At 41.4% G+C, this 19,390-nt stretch overlaps 1 protein-coding gene across 1 annotated transcript in view; it reads right to left on the minus strand.

Moving 5' to 3' along the window:
* Positions 1-11,229: 11,229 nt before the first annotated feature.
* LOC110501632 (MORC family CW-type zinc finger protein 3) overlaps positions 11,230-19,390 on the minus strand; it is a 28,147-nt gene continuing 19,986 nt past the window's right edge. The window contains exons 12-18 of the mRNA XM_036959588.1: positions 16,152-16,226; positions 15,381-15,423; positions 13,992-14,094; positions 13,384-13,624; positions 12,315-13,119; positions 11,892-12,088; positions 11,230-11,640 (exon numbers count right to left, since the gene is read on the minus strand). Of these exons, the coding sequence (XP_036815483.1) occupies positions 11,493-11,640; positions 11,892-12,088; positions 12,315-13,119; positions 13,384-13,624; positions 13,992-14,094; positions 15,381-15,423; positions 16,152-16,226 (1,612 nt within the window). The 3' untranslated portion in view covers positions 11,230-11,492. The remainder of the gene's footprint in view (positions 11,641-11,891; positions 12,089-12,314; positions 13,120-13,383; positions 13,625-13,991; positions 14,095-15,380; positions 15,424-16,151; positions 16,227-19,390) is intronic.

Consider the following 19,390-nt stretch of genomic DNA (forward strand, 5'->3'; position numbering starts at 1 on the left):
ACACAAAAATACATACATACACATACATACATACACATATACACATACATTCATACACATACACTACCGGTCAAAAGTTTTAGAACACCTACTCATTAAAGGGTTTTTCTTTATTTTTTACTATTTTCTACATTGTAGAATAATAGTGAAAACATCAAAACTATGAAATAACACATGGAATCATGTAGTAAAGAAAAAAGTGTTAAACAAATCAAAATGTATTTTATATTAGAGATTCTTCAAATAGCCTCCATTTGCCTTGATGACAGCTTTGAACACTCTAGGCATTCTCTCAACCAGCTTCACCTGGAAGGCTTTTCCAACAGTCTTGAAGGAGTTCCCACATATGCTGAGCACTTGTTGGCTGCTTTTCCTTCACTCTGAGGCCTGACATATCCCAAACCATCTCAATTTGGTTAGGGTTGGGGGATTGTGTAGGCCAGGTCATCTGATGCAGCACTCCATCAATCTCCTTCTTGGTAAAATAGCCCTTACACAGCCTGGAGGTGTGTTGGGTAATTGTCCTGTTGAAAAACAAATGATAGGCCCACTAAGCCCAAACCAGATGGGATGGCGTATTGCTGCAGAATGCTGTGGTAGCCATGCTGGTTAAGTGTGCCTTGAATTCTAAATAAATCCCAGACAGTGTCACCAGCAAAGCACCCCCACACCATAACACCTCCTCCTCCATGCTTTACGATGGGAAATACACATACGGAGATCATCCATTCAACCACACCGCGTCTCACAAAGACACGGCGGTTGGAACCAAAAATCTCCAATTTGGACTCATAAAACCAAAGGACAGATTTCAGATTTCAGTGTCCATTGCTCGTGTTTCTTGGCCAAAGCAAGTCTCTTATTCTTATTGGTGTCCTTTAGTAGTTGTTTCTTTGTAGCAACAGTCTCCTCTGAATAGTTGATGTTGAGATGTGTCTGTTACTTAAACTCATTTATTTGGCTGCAATTTCTGAGGCTGGTAACTCGAATGAACTTATTAGAGGTAACTTTAGGTCTTCCATTTTCTGTATTGACTGACCTTCATGTCTTAAAGTAATGATGGACTGCCGTTTCACTTTGCTTATTTGAGCTGTTCTTGTCATAATATTGACTTGTTATTTTACCAAATAGGGCTATATTCTGTACCCCCCCCCCCCAGCACACCTTGTCACAACACAACTGATTGGCTCAAACACATTAAGAAGGAAAGAAATTCCGCAAATGAACTTTTACAAGGCAATTTATTTCACAAAAGTTATGAACCTATATAGGTTTTATGGACACAGTATGTTTTACATTAGTTATCCTGTTGTTATTAGGTGTTATTATTACCAACCTTCAGCTCCATTCAACCTCTCCCATCTATCTCTTAACACCATCCACATTGGATTTATATTTGCCATATATTTTTCAACTGTGCTGTGATGTTTCACAAAAGTTCTGAACCTTTCTCATAATTTGTACAGATTGTACATTAAAAATACTTTTTTTTGCTAAAGTATTATTATATTATTGATCGATTGACTATGACTTTTCAGATCACCCAGGAGTGCTATCTGCAGAGTGAGCTTCAGGTAAACGTTGCAATTCTTCAGCCATTCCTGGACCTGTGACCAAAAACAAGCTCCATATGGACAGTACCAAAACAAATGATCTAATGATTCTGTCTCTGGGAAGGTTGTATCCCCCCATATATATAACAATCTATTGGTTGCAAGAATTTTGTATAATAATTTTAATGAAAAATGTAAAGTTTTGAATTCGTTTTGCGTATCAGTTCATAAACCATGTGCCATGGAATCGGTACTTCAAAAATCTCTTCCCAACTATTTTGCAATCTATATGGCACGGCTGTCAAATTTTTGGGTCCTTAAATTAAACTTGTATACTTTTTTATTTGTCAATTTTTCTTAACCAATTATGGCCTTTAATGCAGGGCTGACAGACAAGTTCCCTACTTTTCCCCTTTCCACTGTCACGCCCTGATCTGTTTCATCTGTTCTTGTGCTTGTCTCCACCCCTCCAGGTGTCACCCATCTTCCCCATCTTCCCCATTATCCCCTGGGGTTTTATACCTGTGTTTTCTGTCTCTGTGCCAGTTCGTCTTGTTTTGTCAAGTCAACCAGAGTGTTACTCCGTGCTCCTGCTTTTTCATCTTCTCTATTTTTTGTTAGTCATTCCAGTTTTGACCCTTGCCTGCCTTGACTCTGAACCCGCCTGCCACTGTACCTCCTGGACTCTGACCATGTTATGATCTTTTGCCTGTCCACGACCATTCTCGTGCCTGCCCCTTGGATACTAATAAATATCAGAGACTCAAACCATCTGCCTCCCATGTCTGCATCTGGGTCTCACCCTGTGCCCTTATATCCACTTTCCTCTTCCATTTTTGCGGTAATGCTGCAATTAGTTGGTTGTAATTTTGGATAGAGCAGACATTTCCATATATCTTTTGTGAAAACCTGTATCTTTGTAGTGACTGGGTGTATTTTTACAACATCCAAAGTATAATTAATAACTCCACCATGCTCAAAGGGATATTCAATGTCTGTTTTTTTGTTTTACCAATAGGTACCCTTCATTGGAAAACCTCTGGTGTTTGTGGTTGAATCTGTTTGAAATTCACTGCTCAACTGAAACGACCTTACAGATTCTTGTATATGTGGGGTGCATAGATTTTTGTGGGGTGCAGTCATTTAAAAATAATATTATACACTATTATTGCACAGAGTCCATGCAACTTATGTGACTTAAGCACATTTTAACTCCTGAAATTAGGCTTGCCATAAAAAAGTGGTTGAATACTTATTGACTCAAGACATTTCAGCTTTTCATTTTTTATTCATTTGTAAAAATGACAAAAAACACAATTGCACTTTGACATTATGGGGTATTGTGTGTAGGCCAGTCAAAAATCTAAATGTAATCCATTTAATCCAAATTCAGTCTAACACAAAACAAATGTGGAAAAGTCAAAAGGTGTGAATACTTTCTGATGGCACTATGTATTGCAGGAGTCAGGGATGAGCATGTGGTTGTGGTTTGATTCCACCCCCCCCTCCCTAAAGTGCATCAGGCAAAGAGTAGGTATTTTCTATTACCCTGCCAATCATCAAATATGCACTTGCTTTGATACTATGTGCTCTTCTAACGCACTGAATGACATTTCTGCTTCCATTTTGTTTTTGATGCCTTCCCAAACAAATAAATTATTACTAATTGTGTATGGAATTGTGAAAGTGACATATTGAGGATTCCTTAGTCAGTAAATGTTATTGGGTATTCTATGTCTATTGTATTTTCTGTAGGTTGACATTTATTGTCATAAGTCTTGCCCTGCTGGCAGAACTGAGCAGTTTCCAAAAGATTGGCTGTACAGTCAAAATTGTCCACAGTATATCGCAAAAATGAATGTAAACAACATTTCGCTTTTTGGTCTTAATTTAAGGTTAGGCATTAAGGATAGGTTGAAAATCAGATTTTATGACTTTGTGGTTGTGCCAGCTAGTGAGCACTATGCAGAGCTGCCTCCAGTACACGAGTCATCTCAATAAATGACAACCTGCATATTTTCTTCTCAAATACTTTAAGAAGCTGTTGGTAATGCATTACAGCATTAATATGTGTATCTTTTGTTGCCAGTGATATATGAAGCAAGGAGTTATTTCTATTAATTGAGAGAAATAAAATCACAACACAGAACAGTGATATGTTTTGAATTTGAATAAATATAAAAAATTCCCAAATAAATAATACATTCAAAACAGTTGCATTGTAAACATAGCTGTTAATTGCAGAGCTTACATCCCTACACTAATCTGAGAACTCCTGTTCCTGACGGCATTCCAGGAAAGTTCACTGTGGTCCCCTGTAATCAAAGAGAAAATCATCATCCCGGGAAAAAACTAACACGATTCCAGAGCCTCCATCCACATTGGAGTAGTAAGTCTGTGTGAGAACGAGGTGTTAAACTCAGTAGTGAGAATACAGTAGACAGCACAGGTCAAAAAGTGATTGAGGACCTATTTTATGTGTCACGTGCTTATGCCCATATACAGTGCCTTGCGAAAGTATTCGGTCCCCTTGAACGCCCAATTTTTCAGTTTTTGATTTGTTAAAAAAGTTTGAAATATCCAATAAATGTTGTTCCACTTCATGATTGTGTCACACTTGTTGTTGATTCTTCACAAAAAAATACAGTTTTATATCTTTATGTTTGAAGCCTGAAATGTGGCAAAAGGTCGCAAAGTTCAAGGGGGCCGAATACTTTCGCAAGGCACTGTATGTATGTACATCATGTCCTTCCATTCTCCTATGAGTGAGTGCTTATGTAACCTGATAGTGCATCTGTTTATGGTAAAGCATGTGTTTGCACACACACATCTTCCCTGAACCACTTCTCTTGTGTAGAGAGGAACATATCGGGGGACAGACAGAGAGAGCCAGAGATTTCATTCATTGAAGATAAATACACTTTAGTTTTTTTTTTTTAAACTTCATATTATTATAAAATGTTAATACATAAATGCTATTTATATCCTTTCAATGTTTACATGTATAATTATTCTTCCTTTATTAAAAAATTATGTTATCAGCATTGTTCTTTGCTTGTAACCATATGTCATTAGCCCCACCCCTGACGCGACAGATCCTTGTCAACACACACACACACACACACACACACACACACACACACACACACACACACACACACACACACACACACACACACACACACACACACACACACACACACACACACACACACACACACAGCAGGAGACAGAGATTAAATTAAATATCAGGCTATGTAAATTACATTTTAAAATCTTTAGTACCTAAATGCATACACGTTATTATTGAACAATCCTTCATATACATGTTTTATAAGTAATTCCTTTCTTCAAGAAAAAAAGGCATTGGGAATTATCTATGGTAAACCAACACCTCGATCTGTCTCTAAATCCCCATCATCAAGATGTGGCTGGTTCAGACACGGTCTCTTCCCCCCATGATCTCCAGCGCCTTCCAGGTTTCGCATGTTTTCATTCCCTGGATAGATCAGCCTTCTTGACTTTAGACCCAGGTTATGTCTTGAGGACAGAAGCGCCAATCGATGCAAAAGTTCACGGTTTTGGAAAAGGGCACAAAATAGTTGACCTCTGTGTAGGCTTTTGAAAAAACATACGAACTAACTGATTTGGTGGCATTTAAACTATTGAATTCGGGACTACCTAAAATTGTAATTTTGGAGTCTGGACTATATGCCACTGAAGAGATTCTTATGGCTTTCAAATCATCTCATCTGCAGACTTCCTCTTCCAATGCGTACCCCGGCAGGTTGTTCCCCTGAGGGCCTGTTCGATCTGACATTGGCTTAAGACTTGCTCTTTCTCTCATCCGCAACGCAGGAGAAAAACACCCTGTTTTTGGTTGAAAAGGGGTGTTGAGGCTGTCGTTTTGTGAAAATCTTCACAGTTGAATCATTGGGTTGGAAAATGTAACCCATATGTCTGTCACTCATATCCACCACACCATTAACACAATCAGGGGCCTCACAAAGAATGGCTTCGAGGGTTTTGTCATTGTGTTCATGACAGGGACACAACACACTGACAATTGGTCTAGGAGACAGGTTTTATTTATTTAGAGTCTTCTGTGGATTATCTCTCGAGGTTTCTTGTCACTCGTAGTGTCCCCCCCCCCCACCCGGAAATTACTGTTTCATATACATTATTACTAAATAGCAGAGACTCACTACTCTACTCTTTAAAATGTTCAAACACATTCCACAGTTCACTACACAATCATATTGACAGCTTTAATGCAAACACATGCTTTACCATAAACAGATGCACTATCAGGTTACATAAGCACTCACTCGATAGTGTGAGAACGGAAGGACAGGATGTACATACAGTGGGGCAAAAAAGTATTTAGTCAGCCACCAATTGTGCAAATTCTCCCACAAAAAGATGAGAGAGGCCTGTAATTTTCATCATAGGTACACTTCAACTATGACAGACAAAATTAGAAAAAAAATCCAGAAAATCACATTGTAGGATTTGTAATGAATTTATTTGCAAATTATGGTGGAAAATAAGTATTTGGTCAATATCAAAAGTTTCTCAATACTTTGTTATATACCCTTTGTTGGCAATGACAGAGGTCAAACGTTTTCTGTAAGTCTTCACAAGGTTTTCACACACTGTTGCTGGTATTTTGGCCCATTCCTCCATGCAGATCTCCTCTAGAGCAGTGATGTTTTGGGGCTGTTGCTGGGCAACACAGACTTTCAACTCCCTCCAAAGATTTTCTAGGGGTTTAGAACTGGAGACTGGCTAGGCACTCCAGGAACTTGAAATGCTTCTTACGAAGCCACTCCTTCGTTGCCCGGGCGGTGTGTTTGGGATCATTGTCATGCTGAAAGACCCAGCCACGTTTCATCTTCAATGCCCTTGCTGATGGAAGGTTTTCACTCAAAATCTCACGATACATGGCCCCATTCATTCTTTCCTTTACACCGATCAGTCGTCCTGGTCCCTTCGAAGAAAAACAGCCCCAAAGCATGATGTTTCCACCCCCATGCTTCACAGTAGGTATGGTGTTCTTTGGATGCAACTCAGCATTCTTTGTCCTCCAAACACGACGAGTTGAGTTTTTACCAAAAAGTAATATTTTGGTTTCATCTGACCATATGACATTCTCCCAATCTTCTTCTGGATCATCCAAATGCTCTCTAGCAAACTTCAGACTGGCCTGGACATGTACTGGCTTAAGCAGGGGGACACGTCTGGCACTGCAGGATTTGAGTCCCTGGCGACGTGGTGTGTTACTGATGGTAAGCTTTGTTACTTTGGTCCCAGCTCTCTGCAGGTCATTCACTAGAACGGTTTGGTTCTGGGATTTTTGCTCACCGTTCTTGTGATCATTTTGACCCCACAGGGTGAGATCTTGCATGGAGCCCCAGATCAAGGGAGATTATCAGTGGTCTTGTATGTCTTCCATTTCCTAATAATTGCTCCCACAGTTGATTTCTTCAAACCAAACTGCTTACCTATTGCAGATTCAGTCTTCCCAGCCTGGTGCAGGTCTACAATTTTGTTTCTGGTGTCCTTTGACAGCTCTTTGGTCTTGGCCATAGTGGAGTTTGGAGTGTGACTGTTTGAGGTTGTAGACAGGTGTCTTTTATACTGATAACAAGTTCAAACAGGTGCCATTAATACAGGTAACGAGTGGAGGACAGAGGAGCCTCTTAATAAAGAAGTTACAGGTCTGTGAGAGCCAGATATCTTGCTTGTTTGTAGGTGACCAAATACTTATTTTCCACCATAATTTGCAAATAAATTCATTAAAAATCCTACAATGTGATTTTCTGGATTTTTTTTCTCATTTTGTCTGTCATAGTTGAAGTGTACCTATGATGAAAATTACAGGCCTCTCTCATCTTTTTAAGTGGGAGAACTTGCACAATTGGTGGCTGAATAAATACTTTTTTGCCCCACTGTATATGGGCATAATCACGAGACACATAAAATAGGTCAAAAATCACTTTTTGACCCGTGCCGTCTACTGTATTCTCTCTCTCAGTAGCCCCACAGTTTAAACCTTTTCCTGCAGTGGGCTAAATCAGGGTCACAGTGTTTCTTAGTAGTCTTAAACAAATCTACTTTGAGACAAAAGTATACACCTCATACACATGGTTATAGCCTTATAAAAACAGAACACCTGTACCGTGTCAGAGTTAAAATGTATTTTATTTTGAGTTTGCATCCCAAAATTACACTTATAATAACATTCCACCCATAACTTCTTGAGTGTAGGGGGCAGTATTTTGAAACTGCCTATTTCTGCCTATCGGTACCCATTTGAAACTGCCTATTTCTCAGGCCAAGAAACTAGAATATGCATATAATTGTCAGATTAGGATAGAAAACACTCTAAAGTTTCCAAAACTGTCCAAATATTGTCTGTGAGTATAACAGAACTGATATTGCAGGCGAAAACCTGAGGAAAATCCAACAAGGAAGTGCTGTTTTTCCTGAAAGCTCTCTGTTCCATTGGATGCCTTACCTCCATTTAAAGGTATATCAACCAGATTCCTTTTCCTATGGCTTCCTCAAGGTGTGAACAGTCTTTAGACATAGTTTCAGGCTTTTATTTTGAAAAATGAGCGAGAAAGAACCCATCACGTCGGAACCCCTCGAGCCTGTGGATTTCTGAACATAACGCGCCAAACAAATGGAGGTATTTTGGATATAAAATAATCTTTATGGAACAAAAGGAACATTTATTGTGTAACTGGGAGTCTGGTGAGTGCAAACATCCGAAGTTCATCCAAGGTAAGTGATTTAATTTATTGCTCTTCTGACTTTCGTGACCAATCTACTTGGCTGCTAGCTGTTTGTAATATTTTGTCTACTGAGAGAGATGTTCTTACATAAACGCTTGGTATGCTTTCACCGAAAAGCTTTATTGAAATCTGACACACCAGGGGGATTAACAACAAGCTAATCTGTGTTTTGCTATATTGCACTTGTGATTTCATGAAAATGAAATATTTTTATAATTTAATTTGAATTTGGCTGTGAGCTGCCCAGGAGGAGACACATTATTTACAAACAATTGAGGGACGGCAACTGGTAAGTCAATTTAAATAAATTAGTATAAAAATAAATGATGAAGAATAAAATCAAGGCGAGTAACACATAAAAAAGGTACCCAGTCTTATAGAGAGGAGGCTATTTACAAGTCTTATGAGAACTAGGACGAGGGCGTGACGGTACCATGGAAAGCCCCGCTGACAGCTGACTCTAGGCATTTAGAAGAAATGTCTATGTGGTCAGCAGCCACTACAAAATAACACAAGGCATTTTTGAATATAGGGTGTTATTTATATGTAAAGCAAGTAGTGGCAAGAGAACCGTTGACGATACATAAGGTGTATAGCAAGTAATGACAAGAGAATCGTTGAAGATGCACATGGGTAATAGTACTAGGTGAATGTGAAAGTTGTGTGATTTTGAGAAATTACATATTAAACTGAAATTTGGATAATAAGTTTGAAATTTGATATCAAGCTGATAGAAATGTGGATAAGAAATATATTGAAATGATTAGTATTAAGATTGACATCTGGATAATAAGCTGATTGAAATTTGGACAATAAGAGGATTGAAATTGAGCTATTAAGTATTTAGTGAATGAGAGCTGTCAGGGGACTAGTAAGTGTGAATATGGAGTGAATGTGAGCTGAGTTTGCCAGTTCTGTGTGAGCTGATCTATAACGTTATCTACAGTAGAGGTTAACATGTGTCAGAAATCTCTTAAGAGACATCATGTCTCAGGGGATGTCTCGATTAGTAACAAGGAAAACATGTTTAGATTACATGTCTCGATTTGTAACAAGGATAACACCTCTGAGGGTAACATGACTCATTTTGATTATATGACGATAACATGTCTCATCAGTGGAGTTTCATGTACACTACCGGTCAAAAGTTTTAGAACACCTACTCATTCTGGGGTTTTTCTTTATTTTTACTATTTTCTACATTGTAGAATAATAGTGAAGACATCAAAACTATGAAATAACACATATGGAATCATGTTGTAACCAAAAAAGTGTTAAACAAATCAAAATATATTTTATATTTGAGATTCTTCTAATAGCCACCCTTTGCCTTGATGACAGCCTTGCACGCTCTAGGCGTTCTCTCAACCAGCTACCAGATTGACCTAGAGTGTCCCTGTGCAAGAATTTCCACAACACCACCATGGTCATGGAACAAAATAAACGTTTTTAAAAAGTATACAAAACATTAGGAATACCTTCCTAATAGGAACACCCCCCCCCCCCTCTCTCTGAATGGCACACATACACAATCTATATCTCAATTGTCTCAAGGCTAAAAATCCTTCTTTAACCTGTCTTCTCCCCTTCATCTACAATAAACAAAGTGGATTTAACAACTGAAATCAAGAAGGGATCATACCTTACACCTAGATTCACCTGGACAGTCTATGTAACGGAAAGAGCAGATGTTCTTAATGTTTTGTATACTCAGTGCATTCGGAAAGTATTCAGACCCCTTGACTTTTCCCACATTTTGTTACGTTACAGCCTTATTCTATAATTGATTAAATAGTCCCCCCCCCCCCCCCACATCAACCTACACACAATACCCCATAATGACTATGAAAAAACAGGTTTTTAGAAATGTGTACAAACTTATATGAAAAAAAAGGAAATATCACATTTACATAAGTATTCATACCCTTTACTCAGTATTTTGTTGACAGCAATTACAGCCTCTCAAACTCTGTCAGGTTGAATGTGGAGCATCGCTGCACAGCTATTTTCAGGTCTCTCTAGAGATGTTTGATCAGGTTCAAGTCCGGGCTCTGGCTGGGCCACTCAAGGACATTCAGAGACTTGTCCCGAAGCCACTCCTGCGTTGTCTTGGCTTTGTGCCTAGGGTCATTGTCCTGTTGGAAGGTGAACCTTCGCCCCAGTCTGAGATCCCGAGGGCTCTGGAGCAGGTTTTCATCAAGGATCTCTCTGTACTTTGTTTCAGCTCATCTTTGCCTCGATCCTGACTAGTCTCCAAGTCCCTGCCACTGAAAAACATCCCCACAACATGTTGCTGCCACCACCATACTTCACCGTAGGGATGGTGCCAAGTGTCCTGCAGACGTGACCTTTGGCATTCAGGCCAAAGAGTTCAATCTTGGTTTCATCAGACCATGGTCTGAGAGTCCTTGGAGTGCCTTTTGGCAAACTCCAAGCGGGTTGTCATGTGCCTTTTAATTGGGAGTGGCTTCCGTCCAGTCACTCTACCATAAAGGCCTGATTGATGGAGTGCTGCAGAGATGGTTGTCCTTCTGGAAGGTTTTCCCATCTCCACAGAGGAACTCTGGACTTGTGCCAGAGTGACCATCAGGTTCTTGGTCACGTCACTGACCAAGGCCCTTCTCCCCCGATTGCTCAGTTTGAACGGGCAGGCAGCTCTAGGAAGAGTTTTGGTGGTTCCAAACTTCATCCATTTAAGAATGATGGAGGCCACTGTATTCTTGGGGACCTTCAAAGTTGTGTGCCTTTCCAAATCATGTCCAATCAATTTAAAATACTACAGGTGGACTCTAATCAAGGATGATCAATCTCAAGGATGATCAACGGAAACAGGATGCACCTGAGCTTATTTTCGAGTCTCATAGCAAAGGGTCTGAATACTTATGTAAATAAGGTATCTGTTTTTTATTTTTAATAGATTTGCAAAAATTACTACAAACCTGTTGTTACTTTGTCATTATGGGGTATTATGTGTTCATTTCCTTTTTTTGTTTGTAAAAAAAATCCCTATAAAACAAGTTTAAAAAGTGTAAAAAGGTAAACGGTAGGCAGGAATTATCTGTGACTATCCCCAAGTCTGCCTCACCTTACAGAGTAAGATGGATGACAACCCCTCCATCCATATCCCGCCCACAGGCCCCTACACAGGCCCCATGGACTCCACGTCAGTAAGAACCTGGTCGAGGATTTCGTCAATGACTGAACAGTCATAGTTTACTTGTTCGAGGTCCAGTGCTGGGACAAACGTGACCAGGAGACGACCAACGCTCCTCCGAAGCTCCCTCAGTCTGCGAGAGAGAGAGAGAGAGAGAGAGAGAGAGAGAGAGAGAGAGAGAGAGAGAGAGAGAGAGAGAGAGAGAGAGAGAGAGAGAGAGAGAGAGAGAGAGAGAGAGACAGACAGACAGACAGACAGACAGAAAAACTGATTGTCAACATGTACACTGTCAGAAATGAATACTGAAGGAAACAATCTTATCCTCACGTCTGGGGCGTATCCGAGGTTGAGACATTAGCAGCACTAGTGGCCTCTCCGTCTCACCTCTCTGCCTGGTCAGCTGATGTCTGAGCGCCCTCGCTCTCCTGTTTCTCTCTCAGCTGTTTCTCTTTCTCCTGTTTCTCTCTCTCCTGTTTCTCTCTCTCCCACTCTTGTTTCTCCCTCTTCAGCTCCACCACGTCCTGCTGCAGTGTCTCACAAAGAGACCAGAGGTTGCCCCTCTCCTCCTCTATAATCTCAACCTGTAAATTGGGGAGCAGGCAGGGTCACAGAGGGGATGGATGACAAAAGATTATGGGGAGAGGAAGGAGATATCAGATAGACACCCTGGCAATGTTCTTTTGCACACTGCATTGTCCATTTAACAAATACTAACTGTACCGACAGCTGCTGGGCAAATCTTACTCATTAAATATTAACAGCATACAAATATATATGAGGCTACAAGATGGCCAGCTGGTGACTGACCTTAATCCTCTCCGACTGCTCTCCTTCTTCCCCTCCTCCAGTCTGACAGGCCTGGTGGCAGTGCTCTCTCTTCACAGTGGCCTGGGAGAGCTCCTGCATGCTGCCCTCCAGGTTATGGAGCTGCGAGGTCAACTTGTTGACTTGCTCCTTGAACTGGTCCCTCTCGTGGGCTGCAGCCTGCATGAGCTCCAGCAGCTGGTCCTGCTGCTCCTGGGCCTCTGACAGGTTACGGAAGTCAATCATAGGATGGTCTGATGGGTTTGGGGCGGATGGACCAGAAGAGGATGGGCCAGCAGAGGGTGGGTTGTGTGTGGAAAGGCCTGGTTCGGTTCTGTCCCTACCTTTTTCCTCCTTCTCCCTTTTCTCCTTGTGCTCCTCATCTTCATCCTTCACTTTTCTCCTGATCTCTGTCTGGGTGGTGATGCTCACCTGCTCTGAAGAAGGTGGTGGAGGGAAGTAGCTGGTCGCCGCAGTTCCCGTCTCCACAGAGCTTGTTCCTGTGCAGCTAGTTTTAACGTTGCCAGTGCCAGAAGATGTCTCCATGGCCCTGCTCTCTGATTTTACCATGGCAAGGTCAAAGGTTGCCTTCTTTTGAATAGGGGTGCTGTTGATCTCCAAGATCATAATGTCATCGTCATCCATGATGTTATCGTCGTCATCGTCAACAGGGATGACGACTGATGTGGATGACATGGTTGTTTCAGCAGCCGGTGATACAGTCTCCATGGGGGTGTTGTTGTGGAAACCATTCAACCTGGGTTTTTTTGTCTCAATTTCAGGGGTCATGGCCAGGGTTCTCTTCATTCTGTAGAGAGGGTATGGGGGCTTATCACTTGATGCACTATTGAATGAATAATGATGATTATTGACAGAAATTATCTGTCCCCTGTGGCAATGATATGAACTACAAACACTATGAGAGAGAGAGAGAGAGAGAGAGAGAGAGAGAGAGATAGAGATAGAGATAGAGATAGAGATAGAGATAGAGAGAGAGAGAGAGAGAGAGAGAGAGAGAGAGAGAGAGAGAGCGAGCATTCAAGGGAGGAGAGACCCTACCTAGTGGGCCTACCTTGGGTTTGAAGGGGTTGACGCGGCCGTAGAGGTTGAAGGGGCTGGAGGGGTTGACGGGGGCGGAGGGGTTGACGGGGCCCGAGGGGTTGACGGGGCCCGAGGGGTTGACGGGGCCCGAGGGGTTGACGGGGCCGGAGGGGTTGACGGGGCCGGAGGGGTTGACGGGGCCGGAGGGGTTGACGGGGCCGGAGGGGTTGACGGGGCCGGCGGGGTTGACGGGGTCGGAGGGGTTGAAGGGGCTGGAGGGGTTGACAGAAAGGGAAATGTTTTTGGAGGAAGGGCTGGTCCCTACATCTTAGCCATGTTCTGTTATAATCTCCACCCGGCACAGCCAGAAGAGGACTGGCCACCCTTCATAGCCTGGTTCCTCTCTAGGTTTCTTCCTAGGGAGTTTTTCCTAGCCACCGTGCTTCTACACCTGCATTGCTTGCTGTTTGGGGTTTTAGGCTGGGTTTCTGTACAGCACTTTGAGACATCAGCTGATGTAAGACGGGCTTTATAAATACATTTGATATGAAGAGACGCACATGTATATCAATACCGACATCATTCAAAACATCCCCATCAACATAACACATGCACACACAGCTCGTACAGTAGACTTACATGCTTTGGCGAGGCAAGAGATCCTCTGGTGCTTCAGAGTCTTGTTCTTCTGAGCCAGAGCCTTAATCTGCATCTGCTCTGCCTTCTTCTGCTCATCTTCATTCTGACACACACACACCAGGGTAGTTTGGGTAGGGTACACAACATATTAGGGAGAACAAAACATTTGTGGGCATAACATTATCATCAACCAGGGTGTGACATACACTACATGACTAAAAGCATGTGGACACCTGCTTGTCGAACATCTCATTCCAAAGTCATGGGCATTCATATGGAGTTGGTCCCCCCTTTGCGGCTATAACAGCCTCCGCTCTTCTGGGAAGGCTTTCCACTAGATGTTGGAACATTCCTGCTGGGACTTGCTTCCATTCTAGCCACAAGAGCATTAGTGATGTTGGGCGATTAGGCCTGGTTCGCAGTCAGCTTTCCAATTTATCCCAAAGGTGTTTAATGGTGTTGAGGTCAGGGCTCTGGACCTCACTTTGTGAACAGGGCATTGTCATGTTGAAACAGGAAAGGACCTTCCCCAAACTGTTGCCACAAAGTTGGAAGCACAGAATAGACTAGAATGTCATTGTATGCAGTAGCGTTAAGATTTTCCTTCACTTGAACTAAGGGGCCTAGCCCGAACCATAAAAAACAGCCCCAGACCATTATTCCTCCTCCACCAAATTTTACAGTTGGCACTATGCATTTAGGAAGGTTGCATTCTCCTGGCATCTGCCAAACCCAGATTTGTCCGTCGGACTACCAGATGGTGAAGCGTGATTTGTCACTTCAGAGAAAGTGTTTCCACTGCTCCAGAGTCCAATGGCGGTGAGCTTTACACCACTCCAGCCGACGCTTGGCATTGTGTATGGTGATCTTAGGCTGGTATGCCGCTGATCGGCCATGGAAACCAATTTCATGAAGCTCCCGTAGAACAGTTATTGTGCTGACGTTGCTTCCAGAGTCAGTTTGGAACTCGGTAGTGAGTGTTGCAACCGAGGACAGACTTCAGCACTCGACGGTCCCGCTCTGTGAGTTTGTGTGGCCTACCACTTCGCTGCTGAGCCATTGTTGCCCCTAGACATTTCCACTTCACAATAAGAGCAATACAGTTGACCGGGACAGCTCTTGCAAGGCAGAAATTTGACAAACTTACATTTTTTTGTAAAGGTGGCATCCTATGACAGTGCCACATTGAAAGTCACTGAGCTCTTCCGTATGAGCCATTTTACTACTAATTTTTGTCTATGGAGATTGCATGGCTGTGTGCTCGATTTGATACACCTGTCAACAATGGATGTGGCTGAACTATCCAAATCCACTAACTTGATGGGGTTTCCACATACTTTTGCTTATGTAGTGTATACACTGACGGACAGACACACACAGACAGCTAACCTGTTGTCGTTTCTTATCCTGCTTCATTTTGGTGTTCCTTTCACTGTGAAACAGAACACAGATTGACTGACATATAAAAAAAAACTGGCACCATCTAGATTTGATTGAACATGAAAATCAGTAATTGCATTCATCTTACCTCCTATACATTCTATAAAATAGCCTATATACAATGTTAATGCCTTGCCTACTGTGCTGCTAAATGAAGGCAAAATCTCACTTGCATATGAATCTGTCAAGTCAACCGTTTTCTTTGGGTTTTACACTTTTCTAGTCTAAACACCAGCTCATTTGTCCTCATAAATATGCAAATGCCATTTGACATGTGACTGCAAGCATGCAGTTGACTATGCCAGCTAGCTATTTTGCGTTTGATAGTAAGCCATTTTTTTGTCTAACATGTTACACAAAAAAATGTTTTACCTGCGTCGAGTAAAACGTAAACGGCCCAGCTTCTACCAAATGCAAGTATTGTGGTGGGAAAACTCTCAGCATCATGAAAACTCAAGCAACTTGTGCCGCGAGCCAGCATGGCAAACATGTCACGATTATTTTGCCTACATCAATAAATCATACAAAGCACTTTATTGTCAATCTTAACACATTTTGTGCAAGGCCTAACGTTGTTTTTTCACTCCATGCATAGACAAAATAACGATGCATGTTTCAGCCTCAAGGTTCATTATCTGCAAATAGCCTACATGTTCAGTTATGCATTACAAATATATTTAGATGCAGCATCCTTGATACAGTATATGGTTGGGTTCTCACTATTGCTTGTAGGTTTTCTGGTATGAAGGTTGGTCATCATCGGAGTCTTCAGGTTCTTCCTCTACCGTGCAGCTCCTGGAATAGGGGATACTGAATGTCTATATACTGTAGTGGCAACGTCAACACACACAAATGCATGCACACTGGTTGGCAAGTAGGCATGCACAGACAATATACACTGAGTATACAAAACATTAAGAACACTTGCTCTTTCCTTGACATAGGCTGACCGGGTGAAAGCTATCACCCCTTACTGTTGTTACTTGTTAAATCCACTTCATCAGTGTAGATGAAGGGGAGAAGACAGGTTAAAGAAGGATTTTTAAGCCTTGAGGATTATGTATGTGTGCCAGTCAGCGGGTGAATGGTCAAGACATACGATTTAGGTGCCTTTGAACAGGGCATGGTAGTAGTTGCCAGGCAACTAAGAACTGTAACGCTGCTGGGTTTTTTACACTCAACAGTTTTGTCATGACTGTCCTGTGAGAATCCAAATAGGTCAGATCAGCTTTGCAATTAATAACTTCAACCAGACTACCTCTCACCCGCAGAGGGGGAGACTGGTGGGGGTTAACACCTCACACCCTGTTGTAAATCAAGGACAGAACACTCAGACCTTCCCTATCCAAATCACCCAAGGAATGTGCTTTGTTTCAAGAATACTTTTTCCCACCAAAACTCTTAACTCGTTCAAAAGTAACTACTGGAACAATATTTCTAACATAGAAAGTTGGGAATGATCTGAGGCAACTTAACTTCATTGGGATAGGGGGCAGCAACTTTTGGATGAAAAGCGTGCCCAGAGTAAACTACCTCCTACTCAGTCCCAGATGCTAATATATGCTAATATATGCATATTGGATAGAAAACACTCTGAAGTTTCTAAAACTGTTTGAATGATGTCTGTGAGTATAACAGAACTCATATGGCAGAAAAAAACCAGAGAAAAAATCCAAACAGGAAATCTGAGGTTTGTCGTTTTTCAACTCAGCCCCTATTGAAGATACAGTGGGATATTGGTTATGTTGCACTTCCTAAGGCTTCCACTAGATGTCAACCATCTTTAGAACGTTGTTTGAGGCTTCTACTATGAAGGGGGGCTGAATGAGAGGGGAATGAGTCATAGGTCTGCCTGAGTCCCACGAGCTGACCATGCGCGGTCATGAGAGAGTTAGCTCTCGTTCCATTGCTTTTCTACAGATAATGGAATTCTCCGGTTGGAACATTATTGAACATTTATGATAAAAACATCCTAAAGATTGATTCTATACATTGTTTGATATGTATCTACGACCAGTAATATACGTTTTTTGAATTTTCGTCCGACCTTTCTGCTGGAAGTTGCACGCGCTTTTCGATTTGTTTACCAAACGCCCTAACAAAAGGAGGTATATGGACATAAATTATGAACTTTATCGAACAAATCAAACATTTACTGTGGAACTGGGATTCCTGGGAGTGCATTCTGATGAAGATCATCAAAGGTAAGTGAATATTTATAATGCTATTTCTGACTAATGTTGACTGCGCAACATGGCAGATATTTATTTTGGCTGGTTTGGGCTCTGAGCTCCGTATTCAGATTATTGCATGGTATGCTTTTTCCATGTTCAAAGGCACCTAAGTGTTTTTGAAATCTGACACAGCGGTTGCATTAAGGAGAAGTTTATCTAAAGTTCCATGCATAACACTTGTATTTTCATCCACATTTATAATGAGTGTTTCTGTAAATTGATGTGGCTCTCTGCAAAATCACTGCATGTTTTGGAACTGAACATAACATGCCAATGTAAAATGAGATTTTTAGATATAAATATGCACTTTATCGAACAAAACATACATGCATTGTGTAACATGAAGTCCTATGAGTGTCATCTGATGAAGATCATCAAAGGTTATTGATTCATTTTATCTCTATTTGTGATTTTTGTGACTCCTCTCTTTGGCTGGAAAAATGGCTAGGTTTATTCTGTGACTTAGTCGTGACCTAACATAATCATTTGTGGAGCTTTTGCTGTAAAGCATTTTTTAAATCAACACTGTGGCTGGATTCATGATAATTGTATCTTTAAAATGGTGCCTAATACTTGTATGTTTGAGAAATTTGATTTATGAGATTTCTGTTGATTTGTATTTGGTGCCCTGCAATTTTATTGGCTGTTGGCGAGGGGTTCCGCTAGCAGAACGGGGTTAGCGGAACCCCATTCCCAGACAGGTTACCACTAATATATTTTTTGGTAGTACTTTTTGTGATGTCATTAAATATGTTATAAAGGAAATACTGTAACTTAAAGTATACACACTACATGTATGAAGTTTCCATCCTCTGTGTTGTGCATGCTATATGAAAATGATGAAAGTGTTTTTGTTATGAAAGGGATGTGATTTGAGAAACTATAGGAGGAAATTGTTTCTATAACTGTCCACAGTAAGTAGTCACCACCCCCTTGAGTGAGGTCAGAGAGCGTGTCAAGTTGATGGAACCGCTCATTTTGAACAAACTGTATAAAATTATGGGTTAAGAATTAACATACCAGACCAGAGAGACTGCAGCTTTACGTTTAAAGTGGTTTGAACTCTGAATCTCAACACGAGGTAGAGACAATAAAGTCCCCTCCCGGACAATCACTGGTACGGCTGATTAGCTGTCCTAAGTAAAGTATCTAGAAACGCAAATTGAAGTGGAACCATTCTACTACTCTGCTCAAACCACTGTAGTACACTACTCTCATCACCCCACTGGGAACCATCGACACGGCTGGCTAGCCTATCTTCAAAGAAGCATCTTCCAGAGCGAATGGAAGGAGAATACATTTGTAGGTCTGTTCAGGACTACACGACAAGTCACCGGATACCAGACGACTGCAGAGGAGAACAACAGAGAAACCCCTTTTGGACAATCAGAGACTTACAAATGTGCCGTGAAAAGGCCCTGTCCACTGAGAGAAACCAAGGATTTTCACGTTAAAAAAATGTGGGAAGCATTGGAGTCAACATGGGTTAGCATCCCTGTGGAATGCTTTCGACACGTAGTCCATACCATAACGAATTGAAGATGTTCTGAGGGCAAAATGGGCGGGTGCAACTCTTAAATCAAATCAAATTGTATTTGTCACATGTGCCAAATAAAACAGGTGTAGACCTTACCGTGAAATGGTAAATTACAAGCCTGTGGTGTTCCTAATGTTTGGCATACTCAGTGTATTTTATAACACCTGTTATAAGTATTATTGTTTGAT

The sequence above is a fragment of the Oncorhynchus mykiss genome, chromosome 22 (genome assembly GCF_013265735.2).
Source record: "Oncorhynchus mykiss isolate Arlee chromosome 22, USDA_OmykA_1.1, whole genome shotgun sequence".
In the NCBI taxonomy this organism is placed as follows: domain Eukaryota; kingdom Metazoa; phylum Chordata; class Actinopteri; order Salmoniformes; family Salmonidae; genus Oncorhynchus; species Oncorhynchus mykiss.